General features: G+C 35.4%; 1 protein-coding gene across 5 annotated transcripts in view; it reads left to right on the forward strand.

Moving 5' to 3' along the window:
- LOC136979441 (extracellular matrix organizing protein FRAS1-like) overlaps positions 1-21,480 on the forward strand; it is a 522,959-nt gene that overhangs the window by 254,240 nt on the left and 247,239 nt on the right. For all 5 annotated transcript variants that reach the window (XM_067275439.1, XM_067275436.1, XM_067275435.1 and 2 more), the window contains 3 exons: positions 3,837-3,956; positions 6,088-6,340; positions 14,754-15,026. In XM_067275439.1, the coding sequence (XP_067131540.1) occupies positions 3,837-3,956; positions 6,088-6,340; positions 14,754-15,026 (646 nt within the window). The remainder of the gene's footprint in view (positions 1-3,836; positions 3,957-6,087; positions 6,341-14,753; positions 15,027-21,480) is intronic.

Below are 21,480 nucleotides of genomic sequence, written 5' to 3' on the forward strand. Positions count from 1 at the left end.
AAATGACACATGCAGAAAAAGTCACATCATGACAGAATCTATACAACACATCACTTCTGGTTGCAAGCTCTTGGCGCAGAATTATTTACACAGACATAATCAAGTAGCAAATATAATACACCAAGAGCTTGCAAAGAAACACAAATTAGTAGACATCCACGAACCATACTACAAATACATTCCGCAGACAGTATTGGAAAACAACACGCACAAAATGTACTACGACAGAGCCATAATCACAGATAAAACAATTTACCAGAACAGACCAGACATCACACTCATTGACAAACACAATAAAATCACATATGTTATAGACATATCCATTCCAAACACTCACAATGTACAAAACACATTCGATGAAAAAATTAGCAAGTACACAGAACTCGCCCAGGAAATAAGGCATCTGTGGAGGATGAGTAGCGTACTTATTGTACCTGCTGTTCTCTTCTCTACAGGTGTGATACCACACACACTACACAAAAGCCCGGGCACATTACAATTGAATAGAAATACATCACACTACAGAAGGCCAATATATTGAATACATGTCATATCGTTAGGAAATTTCTGAATACAGACACAAATTCTGAAACACTAATTTAATTTTAGTTTTGTTTTGATTGCCATGCCTTGACTCTGGTCTGGCATAGTACACAGCCATTGGTGTCAACTGAGTATAGTCCACTACACCCAACAGAATAATAATAATCACAGAGCCCAAATGGTTAGGAGTTGAAAGTTGAAATTTGGTACATAGTTAAAGTACATCATGAGAACATAAACTAAGAAGGGATTTTTCGAAATTTTACCCTCTAAGGAAAGAGGAGGAGAGAGTTATTTTTAGTAAGTATAGTAAAGAAGGAAAGTGAATAGTGGCATGTACTAGGTTGTTCAATAAGTTTTATCGTTTGATAACAGATGGGGCTATTAGGTTCATCGCTTTATTTCTCTAAAAATAGTACTACTATTTTGTGAACACGTGTGAAGTTTCATGTAGATCTGTCAACTCATTCATATATTTATATTTGTTCAAAGTTGATGAGTCACTGTATTTTTTTACAATAGAAAAAATTGAATATCGTGTAGTGATAAAATTTGTAATGAAAGTAATATACCGAGGTATATTATTTCTATAAGATGGGTAGAAAATGAGGACTTCACAAGGCAAGTGACAGGAAATTAAAAACACGTTTATTTACATACACACTGGGTATCAGTTAACTTAATGCTATGAATTACAAAGGTTAAACACACGTCTAATAAATTACAAAATTTCAGTTCTTCCGACAATCAAACAAAAATTGAGCATGTAAACTTACAATAATTAAACGTGTACTTTCGTCTTCCTGGTGCAGAATGGGAGACCCTTCTAGTTTAGCGATCCTTTCTTTCATTAAAATGTTGTACTATATACGTCCACCTCGTGCTCATTGATACTTGGTAATTTGTATTCCCTTGAAGACCGTTCAAACATCTGAAGCACCAGTCGAAAAAAAGGTCCTTTCTTAGGTCGTACGTTCATTTTTATACTTTTCTTTATCCAGGGAATTTTTAGGTCATGTGATACGAGGTAAACCAGTCGGCAGAGTGTAGCCATATGATGCGATACATGGTGAAACATGATAAACGAAAAAAATCAATTAAAAGAAACCGCACATGGTTAATGGAATACAAATACAAATAAAAATTACAAAACAATATAGAAATTAAATACAGTAGTTGCGTAGCACTACAAATTCTTATTTTTGGAAGGGGTAGCACCAAAACAAATTCATAAACGATTGTTAAAAGTGTATAAAGACTCTTCACCTTCACTTAGAACAGTAGAAAGATGGGTTGCTGAATTTAAACGTGGTTGTACAAGTCTTGATGACGATCCACCTGAAGGACGTCCAAAAAGTGCATCAACACCAGAAATTGTAGCAAAAATACAACATATGGTTTTGGAAGATTGTTGATTAATCGAGAGAGATTTAGTAGAAGCCCTAGGGATCTCATTAGGCAGTGTGAGCAATATTTTGGCTGAAGTTTTAGGTTACAGAAAGCTGTGTGCACAATGGCTGCCGCATTCGCTAACAATTGAACAAAAACACATTCAATTGCAACTTTCTTGGCAACATTTGGAGCGTTTTAGAAAGGATAAAAAGGATTTTGTGTGTTGTTGTATCACTATGGATGAGACTTGGGTCTACCACCATGATCCTGAATCAAAACAAGAGTCTAAGGAGTGGCGTGAACTTGGTACTTTGGCTCCAAAGCGAGTTAGGGTCCAGAAATCGGCCAAGAAGTTGTTAGCATCAGTGTTTTGGGATGCAAAAGGAATTTTGTTCGTGGATTACCTCCAAACTGGTAAAACAATTAATCTCAGATTATTATTGTAACCTTTTGGACCAGCTGGATGTAAAAATTTAGGAGAAAAGTCCTGGTTTACAGAAGAAAAAAATCATTTTCATCAAGATAATGCACCCTCTCACACAGCTCAAAAAACCATCGCGAAAATCAGTGAATTAAAATATGAATTGTTGCAACATCCTACTTATTCACCAGATTTAGCTCCCTCTGACTTCTGGCTGTTTTCACATCTCAAAAAATTTATGCGTGGGAAATGATTTTCATCGAACGAAGAGGTAATAGCAGCCGTGGAAGCGTATTTTGACAGTCTTCCGAATTCTCACTTCAGGGATGGAATCCATAAATTAGATCACTGGAACAAGTGTATTGAAGTTCAGGGAGATTATGTTGAATAATAAAATGTATTTCAAACCATAAAATCATGTTTTTCTTATCGAATGACAAAACATATTGAACAACCTGGTATAGTGTACATTTTGGCAATTAATAAATATTTTAATTATTTTTGCCTTTCGGGTAACTCAAAAACAAAAAATCCAACATAAACGAATTTGAATGAATATTTGAATTAATTTCAAATTCAAAAACATTCATATATTTAATTCGAAATATAATGTTCTAAACAAGTTTCTTTTAGATGTTTAGATTTTAGAATTAATCATTTAATTTAAGTAAAGTTATCATCAAGTAAGTTAATTCCCCATTGTAATGAAAAATTTTCTGATGTTTTATTTTATAGGTTATTTAAATAAAAAATTCTTTTAAATACTAAAGATTTATTCATTTAAAATTCAATACAAATTTTAATCATTTTTTTTGCATTTTGACTGCATTTTAGTGGGATATGCCATGAGAAGGCACACTAAGAAGGAATTTTTGGAAATTCTCCCTGTGGTGGAGAGGGAGAAGGGTTAAGGATTTTCTTGAAGAATTCTACTTCTACTGTGCTATTTTAGATGTGGTTTTTTGCATTTTTGCAGAAAATCGAATATATTTTTAGACCATCTAAAAATTTTGTAATTAGTCTCTGTAGAGGGAGACTTAATTTTTGCACCCGTTGAAAACGAGTAAGATCGGCAATATAATTATAAAGGTTATATTACGTAACAGTTTATCGTACCGAATGATTGATCTAACACATCTTAAAAATTTTTTATTTTTCTACTGTACACAATTCAAAAACTTTTAGAATGTGTTCAATTAGGCATTCGGTGTGATAAACCCTTACGTAAGATAACTTTTGTCAATATAAATCAAATACTATAATATAATGGAGTAGAAGGGTTAGAAGTATGAAATAATCTAATAATCTTAATCTTCACTATAGTTACTTTTTGCCCAAGCTCGTCTGCTGGTTTAATGATAAATATAAACAAATGCAAATAATCAAAAATAATTTTATTGTCATTACTTATTTGGGTTAATTAATAAGAAATATTTGTTTTTAAAATTAAAAATAACATACTGAAAATTTTTAAATTCAGATTTCAAATGAATCAAATCTACCAGATCAGTTAGAAAATCATACGTTGAATACTGAAATATCCTCTTCTAATGATGAAATGTGGACAGCTACCATAGCACCAATAAATTTAGGGATTTCGGTAAGTTTGTTTTGATATTTTAACATTATATTAGTCTATAAATTAACTCGCAAAAACCTGGAGTTTTAATAATATAGAACAACCGCACACTGGGGTTTACAATACAAAATGCTACTCACAAAAACCTTTAACCGGTGCGAATTAAAATTTAAGAGTCACTACAAATGCTTTCAGACCCCTCCTGGGCCCTTCCTCGGGTAAAGAATCATTTGGAACGATTCTTTACCTGAGGAAGGGCCCAGGTGAACTGCTGACTCTATTCGGGTCAGTAATTTGGAAAAGGTGGCAACACTGTCTCGAATAGGTCATAACCATGTTTGAAATTCATTTTGTGCCAGCCAATCTTTATTAAATTTATAAGTACACTTCCTCTTTTTTTGGATTTTCAATAACTTGACTTGTCATGTCATATAATTAAAATAGAAATTATGAACTTGTAAACTGAAACTCACATTTGCTTTACAACAGGTTTGTTCCAACACAAGGCCCTGACTGGTTTGAATTTGAAACCGTATGAGGCATATTCAATGTCCTTTTACAGCCAAGAACTGAACAATTTGCATGCCAGTTTTAAACCACTTAGGGACTGGTATTGGAACAAACCTACTATTTGCTAGAGATATTTGCAAGTTAAAATTTTAAAAGTACATTTTCAGTTACTCTTAGCTTAGGGACAAGTTTGTAGGGGGGGTGTAAAGTTAGTCTTTAACTGTTAAAATGAAATGCTTGCAAATATTTTTATAAATTTATTTTGTTTTAAAGACACCAACCAATGTTGAATTATCGGGCTAGAAAACGGCTATAGCAATATTAATAATTTAAGATAATTTGGTACTAGAGTTAGGTGTTAGGTGCCATCTCTTGCTAAATTTAATAATTAGAATTTTAATTAAATAATTTAAATAAATTTAGGCCTAACTGGAAGAAAAGAATCCGCCCGAAGTGGGACTCGAACCCGCAACTTCTGCTCGGTATATGTAAGCTTATGCTACGACCGTCGACGGCCATTACAATGCCGGCCGGGGACACATTAAGCACCAACGTTAAATTATTTAATTAAAATTCTAATTATTAAATTTAGCAAGAGATGGCACCTAACGCCCAACTCTAGTACCAAATTTTTTTAAATTATTAATATTGCTATAGTTGTTTTCTAGCTTGATAATTCGGCAACGGTTGGTGTCTTTATGTATAATGGGTTAGTTGTTATTTATTTATTATGTTTTATCATAATTTCACAATTTCTATGAAAACCAGACATATTAATAATTAATCTGGACCATGAATTTGAAAACCAGCTTGTCCAGGTGAAAATTGGCCTGGTGGCAACACTACTGTGGACTATTCAGTGTGACCAGTTATTGGTCACACTGTATAGTCTACAATATGCAGGAACAGACAATACATAAAATTTTTAAATGAAAAGCTTGAAGAACACTTTACAGACTACCTATAAGGGCAAATTATCACTTCAGAAATGTGGTATTTATTTTAACTTTTTATTTTGTAAGTAATTTTTAAAAGGCAAATTAATTATGTAAAGAAAAATAGTTCTGTAATCTATAATATTGTGGGGAAGTACTCGATCTTTAGAGTATTCCCCGTGCAGGAACAAAATAAAAAGAAACTTCAATGAAATAAATCACTCACTCTATGACTCCAATGCAAGGAACTTAAAGTTTATTTCAGTCCTTCCAATCACTACTCTGTCCCTTCGCTATAACAGACACTAAAACAAAAGAAACAACACACACAAAAAAACAATCTCGCGACTCTATCATCTACACGTCTACTCTCTATTCTTTCTTCCGAAAAAGTCCTCTTCTTCCGTTGAGCATGCGCGATCTCCTTCCTCCTCTCTGTTTTTCTTCCGAAAACGCGGCCCATCCTTTCTTTACCCTGCGGCCCACCCAAGGATCACGCAATAGAACACATGATCTTTGGACCACATATCTCCACTTCTCCCATTAACTTTTACGACAGGAAGCTTTTACGCTATGAGTGCCTCTCCTTCCTTTACACTGTGAACCACCCAAGGGGTTGGTTACGAGTCGGTTAAGTAACAGAACACGTGGTCTTCAGACCACAATATATTTATTTGCATTTGTTTAATTATTGTATATCTTTACAGATTCTAAATGATTTTAATCATATCATTACTGATTCAGAACTGAACTTTCAAATAGAAGATGTAAAACCAGAAAATATATTATATGTTATTTCATCTCATTTGAAAGAAGGAGAAGGTAGAATCGAACATATGGATCATCCTGGAAAAATGTTAACAAATTTTACTCAAGCTGACATCAATAATGGAAATATCATTTACAAAACTTCCAAAAAAACATTAAATGAAGAAAATAATTTCTACTTTAAGTTTTTAGGTAATGTGTATTTTGAATATTTATTCTAAGTTATTTCAACAGAAATATCAATAACATTTCAACAGAAATATCAATAATTTTTGTTTTCAAAATTTGAAAACTTAAAGTATTGATATTTTAGAAATTATTGAAATTATTGATATATGCTGTTTTAGAATTGGACTAATTAATTGATTAATGTTAGAGAATTTGAACTATAAGTGGACTTCCTGTCATCTGGTGACAAACTTTTAATGATTAGTAAATTTGAAATAATAAAATGTTTGTATTGTGATGTTCGTTATGATACGTACTGGATCCCGCGAGCAGGAAGGTACAAAAAAAAAGGCTTTGATTACAAAAATAGCACAAAGTATTATTTATTCACAACGAAACGGTTCTTTTTTACACGATCCCAACTTTATCTCGCTTACTTAGTCAAGATACACAGGCGTTGACCAATTCTTTTTATCTAACCAACAAACAAGACTTCGTGGTACGTGACAAATATACGCGGGTCGATATATTTTTACTCTAACTTAAAAAACTAAACTTACATCTATCTTATAACTAAAATAAAAAATGAAAAAAATGGAAATTAAGAATAAAGGACAGAGAGAAAGATTAGAAAATACCCGGGATTTTTTTTGAATCGATGAATCTTGGAGTAAGACACCTTCTCCGATTTTTTTCTCCTTTATACTCTTTTGACTCCTCTGTTGCCGTAGACCTTATCTTTTAACTTGTCTCGATGTTCTACTTCTATGTTCGCTGTTCTCCACTTCTTTCTCGGATCCCTTAGCACCTTGCAGTCTCTCGTATTCTTTTGTTTCTTTCCTTTTTTCACTCTCGAGCACTGCCTTCCTCGTGCTTCTTCTTTCGGATCCCACACAAGAATGGTCTCTCTTCAGCCGTTTTACCCTCAGGCTCCACACTCTCCTTTTGTTTTCCCACGTTCTCGGAACTGGTCGTCTTACCCCCATGGGAGAAGGATTAAGAAAACGTTCTAGGAAGAATTTTAGAACAAAGAAACAGGAAAGACTTAAAACTAATCCAATAAAAAAACGAACATATGTACAAAATTATACAAAAAAAACATGGCCGACGGCCACAGTATATTTAAAAACTAAATTCTAGAGTGACACTAACTATTCTGGGCAGTTTTTCAGTTCTTTTGTTTAGTTATGTGTAGAGTATTTGAAATGATTTTTTACAAAGTTTAAAATAATAACAAGGTTGCGACCGAAGTTTTCGTCTTTAAAACGGGAACGTCGAGCGACGCTATCTTGTAAGCTGCAACCTTGCTAATGTTTTAAATTTTGGCTTATAGTTGTAATTCTTTAAAATATACAATAAGAAATTGAAATTGCAATACACAGATTACTTAGAACTCATCAAAATTATAAGACACTTTTGATAAAATTGCATTGGCAATGATACAGAACAAAAAACAAATAATGAAATGACTGAGCCAGATTAACTGATGGGCTAGAATTCAGATCAGTGATTCTCAAACTTTTTCAATCCACTGCACCTTGGTTCCATAAAGTTATACCCAATGCCCCCTAACTCATTTTCTCTTGTGTGAGAAAGGATTGGAAATATTCTTAGGAAAACTTTTCTACGAATCTCACACTTTTTGCCCTTACCGTACATTGTTCTCGACATCTGGAAACCATTAAACGCAATGTTTCCTCTTATCCATTTAATGGAGGAAAGGGAACGGCTGTCGGTGACCCCAACTTTTGCCTTTGGTCACCGTTCGGTACCCTGCCTCCGGCGCCCTCCTAGATTTACTTACCGCCCACAAGGGGGTATTATCGCCCACTTTGAGAAACACTGATTTAGATAATTAATTAATTATATAGATATTACTTAATTTGGACTAATATAGGCTCTTATACTTCATATTAAATGTAATTAGAAATGAATAAATTAATTCCAACTCTTTTGAAAGAAAAGATTGATCTGGAGGGAAACAAATTCCTCACATCCACTTCCCGTGCCGATGCCTAGCCACCTACATCAATTGGACCAGCCGCACATCTGATCTTTGTTTTAAGACTAATTAATTTATGAAATATAGCTTACAGTGGTGTGCAGTAACATTTGATGATAGGGAAGTTGTTTTTCCATAAAAATTTTAAACGAATACTAGAAATGACAAAAATAAACAGTTTATTTATTTTAATTTTAAAATAGATAATTGACAAAAAATGAAGAAATAAGAATTTGTTTCTATTATTTTTTTATTAACAAATTCTATTCAGCAAAACTAACTCTATTCTGTTGTGTAAATCTTGCCCTATATAACAATCTGTAAATACACACATTATTCATTATCTTATGACCCTATGTTTGTTAGCTTTCTATCAATTCTGCTAAAAACTAGTGGTATGGAATACATTTCAGGTGTTCTGGTGTCGCTGATTGTGTCTTTATCAGTTGTGAGTAATTTGTATACTAATGGGTTACGTTTATATGCTAAATCAGCTTTTACTTTTTTGGCTATGACTTTATAAGTGCTGCTCAATCTGGAATGAAAGTCAACTGTAATGTGTTTTTGTTGCTGTATTCATGGATATATATTTAAAGCTCCAGTTTTCAGATTTTCTTGTATTGCATGGGTTAGCTTGTTTGTTAACTTATAGCTGTAACTGTGTGCTGTAGCTATGCGTTTTGTGTGTTATAACCATTGTAATGCATCTTTGATGCTAGAGTGATGGGAAAATGCTCTTTGAATTAGTGCCCTAAATTAGATTTTTTTAAAGTCAGACTGGTAGACTAAAATACAGTGGTACCTCTTACTTTTAACAACTCTGACTTTGAACATTCCAGAGTTTGAATTTCTTCAATTTAGTGAACCTAATTTAGGTGCTTTTACATCCTTACAGCGTTGGATTAAGCCTCTAGCGGGCCCTAGACAAAATTTAAATTGGGGCCCCATTTCAATAAGTTGCTTCTAAACAAATTTTATATAATGTGACGTTAGCGTAGCTAGCATGGGTGACACTTGGTGCGGATATCGTGGTGTCACCCCAAGTCACACCGTAGTGTCACCCTTTTTAACTTTTTTATTAAACACTATTGAATTGTAATATCTTCGCACTCAAGCAACCTGAACGCTATATCGAATATGCGATGTCACGACGTATAAGTTTAGATTTAGAAAAGATCTCGTGGCGTACAGTACATTACTTCTGACGCACGGGTGACTGTTGACCTTTTTTTTTTTTTTTTAGGCAATGGCTAGTCGAGCGGAGCTTAGTAGGAATTGTTAAATACAGCCTTTTCTGTCCTATCGAATTTCTTACATAATTTTTAACTCGTTTTGAAACAGAAATCTTCTGCACTGAAGCCGGGCCCCTCCGAATTACGGACCCTAGACATTTGCCTACTTTGCCTATTCGATAATCTGGCCCTGCATCCTTATCTCTTGTTTTATTCTATTATAGTCAACTAAGACTTATCCTATTAATAAGATAAGTCTTAGTTGACTATACTAGAATAGAATTAGTGAACCTAAATTTGAGAAAAATTCAACTTGGAGTTCAAGTAATACTTTAATGTTTAAACTGTACATGCAGTAAAAAGATGCACTTGCTGCATAAATACTCTGTTCTGTGCTTAAATTGTCTTTCACTGTTGCTGTGAAATCATCTCTTACATTACACTTGTGTGTTTTCAGTACTTTTTTCATTTTAGTTTTATGTTGTAGTGCTACGCAACTATGTGTTTTCTTTTTTTTTGTATATGTCTTTAATGTTTTGTTTTTTCTGTATTGTGTTTTCTTGCATTGTACAGTGTGTTGCATAAACCTTCCCTTCCTTTTTTTTGCCCTTGCATCTTGTCTCGGGTGCCACATGTGAAGCATTCTGATTGGTCCAAAGGAGTGACACGTGAAAGAGGCCAACTTTTGGAGAGTGGGAAGTATAAAATAGCAAACATTCACAATTTGTGCTCTTTTGCATTTTGGACTCCTTGGGAACGTTAGCCAGCTGAGAAGTCAGTGGAAAACTTTGAGCTGCATTGGGAGTTGGTTGTCTAGACAAAAGGACAATCATCAGTTTAAGTAAGACAATTTGCTTCCATTATATTGAAAACTGAGGAATGCCAACAAGGGATATATGTATTGCACATTGAACTATGTCGAGGTTGCCAAGAGGACTATTAGTTTCGTGATATTGATGTTTATACGCACGTGTCTGTATTGTATTCATAACCAATATATTATAGTGGACCACTCAGGACTACTATGTACAGTACATTAAATGTAAATGAAAGAGAATGTGTGTAAAGATTTGTAAATTTTTTAGTTTTAAGTCATGGATTAGTTGTATTGTAAATCAGAACTGCACACCAGGATGTATATAAGAAACAACTATATAACAATTTTGTTATATAGTTGTATTGTGTAAATTGAGCTGTAGTAATTATTTCACTATGTTATTGTGTTGTTATAATAAAGAATTTGTTTGTTGGTTAAGTGCATGTTTTATTGGTCGATGACCGAGTCCTTGTCACAATACTCTTTTTTTATATTTTGTAGATTTTGATCTACTGGAAGCACTACAATGTGTTTGATTATATATATATGTATAAGTATAACTAATATATATATATAAATATATATTTCTTTTACAACACAGTACTTCTATAATACAGTTTCACTCTAATATGATTTGAATAAAGTAATATTCCCATACAACCTGACTTCCAGTTTCTCTCTAACAGTTTTGAAAATCCTCCATACAAAATTTCACAATTTTTAAGTGTAAACTTCATTATTCAATATTTTTTAAAATTCAAATAAGCGTGCATGTTGTTTCAAATTTGCTTATGAACTTTAGAATATTGAAATTTTCAATGTATTTTTTGCCTTTCGTCAGGTTTACTATAGTGAAAACTGATAGTAGGATTTTTATCTTACTTGTTCTAGCTATTCTTTCAACCAGGTGTCATCATTGCTTTCAGATGTTAGCCCTTAAAAGACAGTCACTATGTTTTGTTTTTATACATTAATCTTTGTATTTATTAATGTTTATTTAAACATTTTTAAATAGGTGTTATTAAGTTTATTTTTAACTGTAGGTAAGTAATCATTCATAAAATTGATGAACAAAATACAGTTGGTATCTTGGTACTCAGACTGTTCCCAATTGGAGCAATTCAGTATTCAAGCACAAATTTTGGAAAAAAATTGCTTGGTACTCGAATGAACAAACACCACCCGCTAGAACAAATTATTGATTAATAACATACTTCCTTTTTTGTTATCCACAAAAAAATATGATAAAAATAAAAAGTGAAGATGTTGATATTTCTGATCAAGATCAACAAAGAAGCTCAGATGAACTTTGTAGAAAGAAAACACTCTCATTTAACTGACATTAATATTAACAGTACAGGTATACCTTGCCTTATGTCGGTAATCTGAAGAGAATTAGAGAACTACATACACAGCATATTTTCCACTCACTTACAAGGTTATCAATACTTGATATCTAACCACATATCTAAACAATTTAAGCTAATCGTCCCACTCATGTATGCAACAGTGATGGACTTCAGATCTTTGTGCCCATCAATAAAACTTCCATCATGCTTTTATGCGATTAGGGACTTTCTATTTGAAGAAATAGGAAATAGAACAATGCATCAGGATATATTTGAGCTGGCTCACTTGGTGTGCTATAATTTGGTATTCCAATTTAAAGGGAAGATGTACGCTCAAGGAAGAGGTGTTCCTATGGGTGGTCCGTTATCCGGGGATCTCTGTAAATTGGTGGTGAGAATGTTGGAAAGCAGAACCCTACCTAATTTCCTCCAAATATTATCCTATATAGGAGATACATCGATATAATCATCTTTTTGGAGGACGAAGCTGGATCTGTAAGACTTTATACATGCAATGAACAACAATCCCTATAGTATTTTGGTTGAGATTGAGCAACACAGCCAGAACAAGGTCCACTTTTTGGATATAGACATAATTTTTGAAGGCTCGAATATAGAAACAGCAGTGTATAGAAAATCAACAGCAATCATGATGTACATTCCAATAGGATCATGCAATCCCTTTTCTTATAAAATAGCAGCTTTCAGAGCATTAGTCATGAGAGCGTATACACATTTTTCCACAGACAGGCATTAACGCAGGAAATAAATAACATAGAAATGATAGCAGAGAAGTGTGGGTACACCAATCTTGTGCATAAGTTAAGTGGATATTATAAGGAAAATGAAGATGGCAAGTTGATAGTCCCCGTCACATATAACCTGATTCTAAAATCAATATATACTGCCATTGCCAAGAAACAGGAGATCAAAGTAGCGTACAGGAGATGTCGGACCATTTATAGCCTACTAAGAATGGAAAAGACTGTCCAAACCTGAATAGATTACCAGGCGTCTACAAAGTCCCTATAATGGATGGCAAGTTTGGTAGAGAAATAGTTTGTGGGTGCAACCAAGAGGTCTTTAGAGGTACTGAAAAAACATAAATCGGACATACTACGAAATAATTATACGACAGCCCTTTCAACTAATGCAGCAGACTCTAACATCACAGCCAAATTTGACAGGGCACCCCACATCAAGATCACTTCAAAATATTAGAAGCAGTGGAAATATTTAAGGTGGAGTGCAAATCCACTAGCATTAATTACAAGGAAGAAATGGCACTTTCTACAGCGTGGCAATTCCTAACGGACAATAACATTTAAATTAATTTTATTTATTTATTCATGTAATCATTTGAATTATAAGCGGTTTTCATTTTGAATCATACAGTAGTTTACGATGTTTCGATGGATTTGGAATGCACATGCATTAGGAATATGTAATCGAATGCCTTTGAAAGAAAGTCAAAAGTTTAAGAACTAGCTTGCAACAGTTTTGAGTGAATGCCTGAAGAAGAAGAGCCCAAGAGGGGCGTCAAAAATGTTAGCACATTAAAAACGAATTTTGCGCCAGTTAATTGGTCTCAAGTAAGAAGTTTTATAAACTTATGAACTGAGTCTGTTGTTAAATTTTTGTAAGCATTTCTTTACTTAACCCATTCATTTATTTTTTAAGTGGTTAGCCTGACTTAATGTTCTCACTGCATTCATATATGAGCTTTCAACCCACTTGTCATTCTGACATAAAATTTGGTTATTGTTGGGCTAAATTGGTGAGCATTCATCTAATTTGGTGAGCATCCACAAAATCATGACATTCAAGAAGAATGCAAAGCAATGAAGCCTTAGAGGAAAGTTATAGTATTGATGATTAAGGTGAAAAAGGAACTTAGTACAAAAGTAGTACACATGGAAGATCTGGTGGGGCCACATTTAAGATGCCAAAGTCACCAGTGTGTACCATTCTTAAGAATAAGGAAGCAAAAAAATAGTAAATGTGGCTAAAGGCAAGATAACATTGAACTCTAGGAGATAGCATGTATCAATGAGATGGAAAATCTCCTCCTGGTATGAATAACTGGAGAAGCAATTGGCTAGTATGTCATTTCTGTGATGATTATTTGCATAACAAGAACAACATGAGAAATTATGTGGATTACAGGAAAGATTATTAAAACTTAGTATCAGTTGATGACAGAAAATTTTTTTATGCTAACTTCATTATATTTATTTAGCAAAAATAATATACAGTAAAACTTTTCTGGCTTATATGGCTAATTAATATGAATTTATCTAATTAATATGAACTTATCTTCTGGCTAATTAATATGAATTTCACAAGGTAGCCATATATGGCTACCTTGTAAAATTCATATTAATTAGCAATGGTAATAAAAAAATGACTATACAGTAGACTCTCGTATAACGCGGGAGATACGTTCCACGTTGTAGGAAATCGCATTATACGGGACAGATCAATTTATGCAAATTCAGGAGTTCTGTAAATTGTAACAGATGTCAATAAATCTGTACTATACAACCAATATTAACAAAACGGCATCGTTGGAACTTACTTGTTGATACTTTCGATAGTGAATAAATGTTAAATAGTGAAGTGCATAATTTTATTTTAAGTTGAATAAAATTACTTTCCTCTTATATCTTTAAATGAGTATGTATTATTATTTTTTTATAAACCGCTACTTATTTAAAGTATCAGCCTCACTATTCATATATAAACAACAGATAATTGCATATATTTGCTTTTCTAAACAAAAAATCGAAACTATGTGAAAATGTTAAATTTATCTTGCGCGTTATACGGGACTGTTTATCGTGCTGTATGAGAACTAGTCACAATTTTTTCGTCACGTTGTACGAATTCACGTTTTACGGGAGCACGTTATACGAGAGTCTACTGTAAATATATATATATTTATTTATTTATTAAAAACTCACTGTATATACTATCTTTTAATAGATTGTTGTTAAATAATAGTACTTATACTATATATTTATTTATATTTTTTCAGTATTTAATAAAGATAATCCAAAAAACATTCCTGTTTATCCTGAACAACAATTTTTCATTTATATGAAGATGTCAAATAATAAATCACTGGCATTTATTTATCCTGATTCTGAAATTGTAGTTGCACTCAACTCCAATACAGCTATTCCTATTGAAAAACATTTATTTACAGTCACTTATTCAGGTGATAGAACTGATAAATTAACTTTAACATTAGCAAAAGCTCCGAGTCATGGATTTTTCTTGCAAGGAATAGGACAAATAATTGAAGAAGGTAAGAAATATATTATTATTAATTTATAATAATAATACAAATATAAGTATTGAATAACCTGATTCTTGATTAATACCAAATGATCTGCTGGATTATATGTGCAAAGTAAGCGGGAGTTGTAGGTTTGAGTCCCGCTCTGGGCTAATTCTTTTCTTCCAGCACTTTCTAAATTAAATATTAAATTATTACAAGATGGCAACCTAATCACATATCTCTATACATGATTAGGCAAAATTACTCTATATCTAATTATTAAATGTAACCATAATATAGTCTGATATATTCCAGCAGATAATTTGGTATAAAAATAATAATGTCTCTCCCGTGGTCACCACCTGGTCGTGGTGAGAGAGCCCAGTAATTTTACTGATTCATAGGGCGATGCAGGCTGGAGCACAAGCTCCAGATAAGACACCCATGCCAGTAAGGTCTATGAAAAGAAATGAAGCTAAGAGTGACCACACCCACATTCTGTGGAGATATTTATTATGGTAATAACTAGATCAAAGTGTGATACCGGCTTGGATGTCGCCCAGATTAACAAGGTCCGCGTTCGTGGGTTAGGCAGAGGCTCACATTCGAAAAATATGCCACAGTTTCCTTTGGTTACCGGTGACGAAAGCAGCACCGGCTCAAGCATGGCTACTGCAATGCCCTCAACAGATATGAGGAACCAACCTAGCCTTGGTGTTTCTGTGGCAATGTATTGTGGCTAAATGCCATTTGTATAATATATAGTTATATTTTATTTTAACTTAGAATATATTTTTCCTTCTCTTTCCTATTCATATTATCTTTACTTCCTGGAACCCTTCCCTGACCGGTGCTTAACGGCTTAACAATAATTGACCCCATTATGGACAATAGGACTGTACGCAGCCCTGAGGGGTAGAACCAAGACAAAGAGTCACTTTTGAGTCAGAGCTGAAGGAGGAAAGACGAGAACGAGAAAGCTCCCGAATACGTCTTCGAGACCACGTGGGTGAAGACAAAGAGAACTTTATGTGTAGTGAAAGTGTTGACTGTTTTTTTTTCTCGTGATTAAGAAGAGATTCGTCATCTACACCGTTATATGCACCGTTATGTGCACCTCATTGCATTAGCACCAAAATAGTTGGGTACCCATTCCTTTTTTTTTCTTCTCCTATCAGTTATTTTATTGTCATAAATTCTTCTATCATTCTTCATTAGTTGTAATTAATTATAAGTTTAGAATTAAGGTCTATATACGTTTGTAATCGCCCTTTTTGTAAAATAATTATCTATGTATCGGAATAGTCGTCACGAGACCTGAGGCTTATATCATTATATTTTTGTCGGGTTCCGTACTAATACTACCTGTGTTGGAGATAGAGATATTATAGCTGGCATCCCACAACCCTTCCTGTATCTATATACGCGAATAAAAGATCCTGTTGTAAATATTTATACCAGTTTCTTTGTGTACCACATTCGCGATCTTCACAATGGCGTCCGCGACAGGATGCCAGTATTAATGGTCCAATTCGACTGTGAACTTATCTCTATCCTGACGGTGATTTATTCGGTCAGTAGCCCGATCTGTGACTTTGTATTATTTTTTGCTATTGTAAAAAGGTCTGTGGTATTATGGCGACCAACTGTCCTGTCGAGACAACTACATCAAACAATATGACCACATCCAATCCTCCTCTTGTGGTTACTGGGTTTCTGGGGATGATCCCCACGTTCTCGAACTCCCAGAATGACTCCGTTAACATCCAACAATTCTTTCAGACAGTGGAAAACATATCACGTCTGGCCGAGTGGAACGACGACGTTAAGATAGCTGTCCTCCAGGCAAAACTGAAAGGGGAACCCCTAAATACATTTTTTTGCCTCCTCGAACAATACCCAGGTTCATTTAACGATATTAAACGCGATCTTGTAAAATGTTTCGAAAGGAAGGCCCCTAAAGAAAGGAATGTAATCGATCAAATTATGAGCATTAGACAAGGTGTTAACGAGTCAGTTACGGACTATGTAATTCGCGTTAAAACGTTGTTCTCCAGGACAATTAAAGTAAATAACAATATGGCGACTTTGAGGGACAATGTTATCTTGGAAAGATTCGTGAAAGGACTGAGTAATCGAATCAAACCCAATGTTTTGAGGCGCAATCCTAAAACATTAGAGGAAGCGTTTGACTTCGCAGAAAACGAGGAGCAGATCGAGGCTGAGTGTAGTAATTCAGCTGACAAGAGGAACATCAACATCGCTTCCCAACATCCTCCTAACAATCAAGGTAGTGAAGAAGATATACCGGGAGAGGAAAAAGGGCACGAAATAGATCGTATAAGGAACCTGGAAGAGGAAGTTAAGTTGTTAGCTGATTCTGTAAACCGATTAATTCAAACGCAAAAAGGAAATACTAATCGTAGCGAGCGCCGTGCTTGCTTCATATGTGGTGAACATGACCATATCGCCCGGAATTGTCCTACCCGAAATAAGCGTAATTTATTTAAACTGAACAAGGAGTATGGTGAAGGTCAGGACCATACTCTCTATTCCGAAATTAATCTGACCCCTGATGTCATAATTTCCAAAAAGGGTTTACCCATAATTGAGGGCTCCAGTCTCGGAAGGAAGGTAAGGTTCTTAGTCGATACTGGTGCCGAAAATTCTTTATGTGATCTGACTATAGTTGAGGCCATTCCTAGAAGAATATTAGAGGGCCTGAGCATTGAGAGCGCTAATTTCGGGGTTAGGGGTATTAGCGGTGCGGTGAATAGTTGCGAATACCTCCTTCATACTAAAATAAAATTCTTGTGTATTACTTGCCCTATAGATATCGCTTATATAAGGTTTCCTGAGAACTTGGAGTATGAAGGCATATTGGGGGTTGACATTATATCTAAACTCCCTGAACTACTGGAAAGGGTTAACGATGCTTTTAGGAAGGAGTCCTCCCAACGATTAAACACCTCTAGTAACTCACTGAACTGTTCCAACTCTGTATCTGTTAAATTACCAAATTTAGAAGGGCTTACCGAAGATGTTAGAACCAAAATTATTGACATATTTAAGAAACATCCCCACTGCTTCGCTTCCGATATATCTGAGTTAAAAGGCACGAAAGATTTTGAACATCTACCCATTATCGAGACCCCAGTCCCCATAAACGTCCGTCAATATAGGATCCCAGAATGCTATTTAAAGGAGCTCAAAAGGTTAATATCCTCTTATGTCGAAGCAGGGATCATTGAGGAAAGCACTTCAGAATGGAACTCCCCAATCCATGTCGTGGAGAAAGATAACGGGGAATTGCGTATGACTCTAGATTTGAGACGTATCAATGAAGTAACTCGCCCCCAGGAATTTCCCCTGTCCAGAGTGGATGAAATTCTTAGCAAGCTTCATGGCAACCAATACTTCTCTGTCCTCGACCTAAAATCTGGTTACTTTCAGATCCCCCTTCACCCCTCTGCGAGGCCTATATTTGCTTTTTCCACTCCCTGGGGAAAGTATCAAATGTGCCGTTTACCCCAGGGAGCAAAAAACAGCGGCCGGTATTTTCAGTATGTTATGACTAAGCTCCTCGGCCAATTTATTGGAATAAATTGCTTCGTCTTTCAAGATGACGTCGTCCTTTTTTCAAAAACTATTGAAGAACACCTTACCCTTATTGATAAGATATTAAGCATCTTGGACTGCGCTAATTTGAAATTACACCCCAGTAAAAGCAAATTCATATTAGAAGAGGTCTCGTACTTAGGTCACATAATTAGACGTGACGGCATCCTCCCTGACAAAAAAAATGTAAGTGCCATTCTTAATGTCAACCCACCTGTAAATGTAAAGGGAGTTAGGAGTTTCCTGGGGATGGTTGGGTTTTTCCGCGCCTTCATTCCAAATTTCGCAGAGATCGCAACACCCCTTACCAATTTAACTAAGAAGGGTATAAAGTTCAAATGGGATGATCATTGTGACAATAGCTTTCAAAAATTCAAACTTTTATTAACTCAACCCCCTGTTCTTGTTCACCCTGATTTCTCTGAACCCTTCCATATATATACCGACGCCTCGGAGCTATGTGCTGGCGCTGTTCTGGGACAGATGAGAATAAAAAAATTTGCCCCGATCGGTTACTTCGGCAAAAAGTTTCATGGGGCAGAGCTCAGATATTCGACAATTGAAAAGGAGTGTCTGTCCATTATACTAGCCCTACGACATTTTAAACCAATCATCCTAGGCCATGAAGTAAATATTTATTCCGACCACAAGCCGTTAACTTATATCAAAACAATGCAAAATCACAACAAGAGATTGATGCGTTGGTCAATCGAATTATCTGATTATAGTTATAATATATGTCATATCAAGGGAAATTTAAACCCGGTTGCTGACTGGCTTTCGCGCCCTGAGATTCCCATTGGAGAGTTTGGATATACACAAGATTGTAATGTGAGCGCTAAGGATCGTAGTTTCTGGGAGAGGGTCGTCGAGTCTCAGGATCAGGATAAGTTTTTCTCTAAAATGAAGGAGAATCTAAAAAAAATTTGTACACTCGAACCCGTGGATTCTTTCGATGGCATCCAACCTGAATTTCAGTTAGAAGGCAACGTATTGGTTCACGTTAAGCCTGATCAATACAGGTTACGTCATTGGAGGCGACCTTGTGTCGGCCCTAATATGGTTAGCGAAGTTATTAAGGCCTTTCATAACTCGGATGTCGCAGGTCATTTTGGTGTAGAGCGAACTGCCAACCTAATTGATCGCCATTATTATATCCGTAATGTTCGCACTTTAGTCCGCCATTTTATTCAAGAGTGTATAACCTGTCAAAAATTTAATTTGCATCGGCATCGTGCCCCTTTTCAACAGACTGAAACGGCAGAGTTTCCCTTCCAAAAAGTAGCCATTGATATCGTTGGCCCCCTTCGTGTGACTCCACAGGGGAATAGGTACCTCTTCACTATCATCGACATATTTACTAGGTACGCAGAGGTGGTCCCTATAAAGGATCAATCAGCCCAATCTATTAGTGACGCTATATTCAATCACATTGTGTGCCGTTACGGTTGCCCAGAGGTCATCATATCCGATAGGGGCAGTAATTTCACTTCTAGGATTTTCCGTGAGACTTGTGAGCTTTTGCACACCAAGCATAACATGACGACTGCTTATCGTCCATGCTCAAATTCGGTGTGTGAGAGGTTCAACAAGTCCATTTGTAGCGTCATCTCCCGCATATCGGGCGGCAACAATAAGGATTGGGACTTATTCGTTAACCCTGCGACCTTTGCCTATAATAATACAACTCACGCTTCCACTAGAGAGGCTCCGTCCTTCCTCTTATATGGCTACGACCCCCGGTTACCTTGGACCTTCCCTAGTAATGATACTATGATCAATGGGGATGAAAACCAGAAAAACAAATGGATTGACCGTTTGAATATTATACGTGACAACGCTTTCGCGTATGGCAAGCAAAAGAATTCCCTTAATAGAGAACGCATAAATTATGGCCGTAGTTATAGCACCTGGGCAGCAGGACAGAGGGTATGGTTGTTGAGAAAAAGCACTACAAAGAAACATGGAAAGTTCTCTCCCAAATACTTGGGACCTTTTAGAATTTCTCGTATCTTAGGACCCGTCACAGTTGAACTAGAGGGTAACGCGCGCCGTGAAAAGTTTGCTGTCCATTCGGACAGGTTGAAACCATGTTTTTTTCCTGTAAAGTCACATAATTTGAAAAGAAATGACAAGACAACCCCTCTTGTTAGTGACGTAGAGGATAGTGAGACAGAGGACTACGATGTTCCTTTGGCCTACCTCCGGTATACTCCAACCGCTCCAGTTCAAGATCACCAGCAAAAAGAACAATCTGAAGATACAACTTTGGACGATTATCAACACCTTTGTAAGGGAGGTAGTGACAAGCCTGGCCCCACCCACAGTTACCATCTTCGTAACAAAAAAGTCGATTACCGGAGGTTACACTACGGTAACTGACTGTTTCGTGGGGGGCATATGTGGCTAAATGCCATTTGTATAATATATAGTTATATTTTATTTTAACTTAGAATATATTTTTCCTTCTCTTTCCTATTCATATTATCTTTACTTCCTGGAACCCTTCCCTGACCGGTGCTTAACGGCTTAACAATAATTGACCCCATTATGGACAATAGGACTGTACGCAGCCCTGAGGGGTAGAACCAAGACAAAGAGTCACTTTTGAGTCAGAGCTGAAGGAGGAAAGACGAGAACGAGAAAGCTCCCGAATACGTCTTCGAGACCACGTGGGTGAAGACAAAGAGAACTTTATGTGTAGTGAAAGTGTTGACTGTTTTTTTTTCTCGTGATTAAGAAGAGATTCGTCATCTACACCGTTATATGTACCGTTATGTGCACCTCATTGCATTAGCACCAAAATAGTTGGGTACCCATTCCTTTTTTTTTTCTTCTCCTATCAGTTATTTTATTGTCATAA

Source organism: Centruroides vittatus, unplaced genomic scaffold, assembly GCF_030686945.1.
Source record: "Centruroides vittatus isolate TY-2023 unplaced genomic scaffold, ASM3068694v2 contig_620, whole genome shotgun sequence".
Classification (NCBI taxonomy): Eukaryota; Metazoa; Arthropoda; class Arachnida; order Scorpiones; family Buthidae; genus Centruroides; species Centruroides vittatus.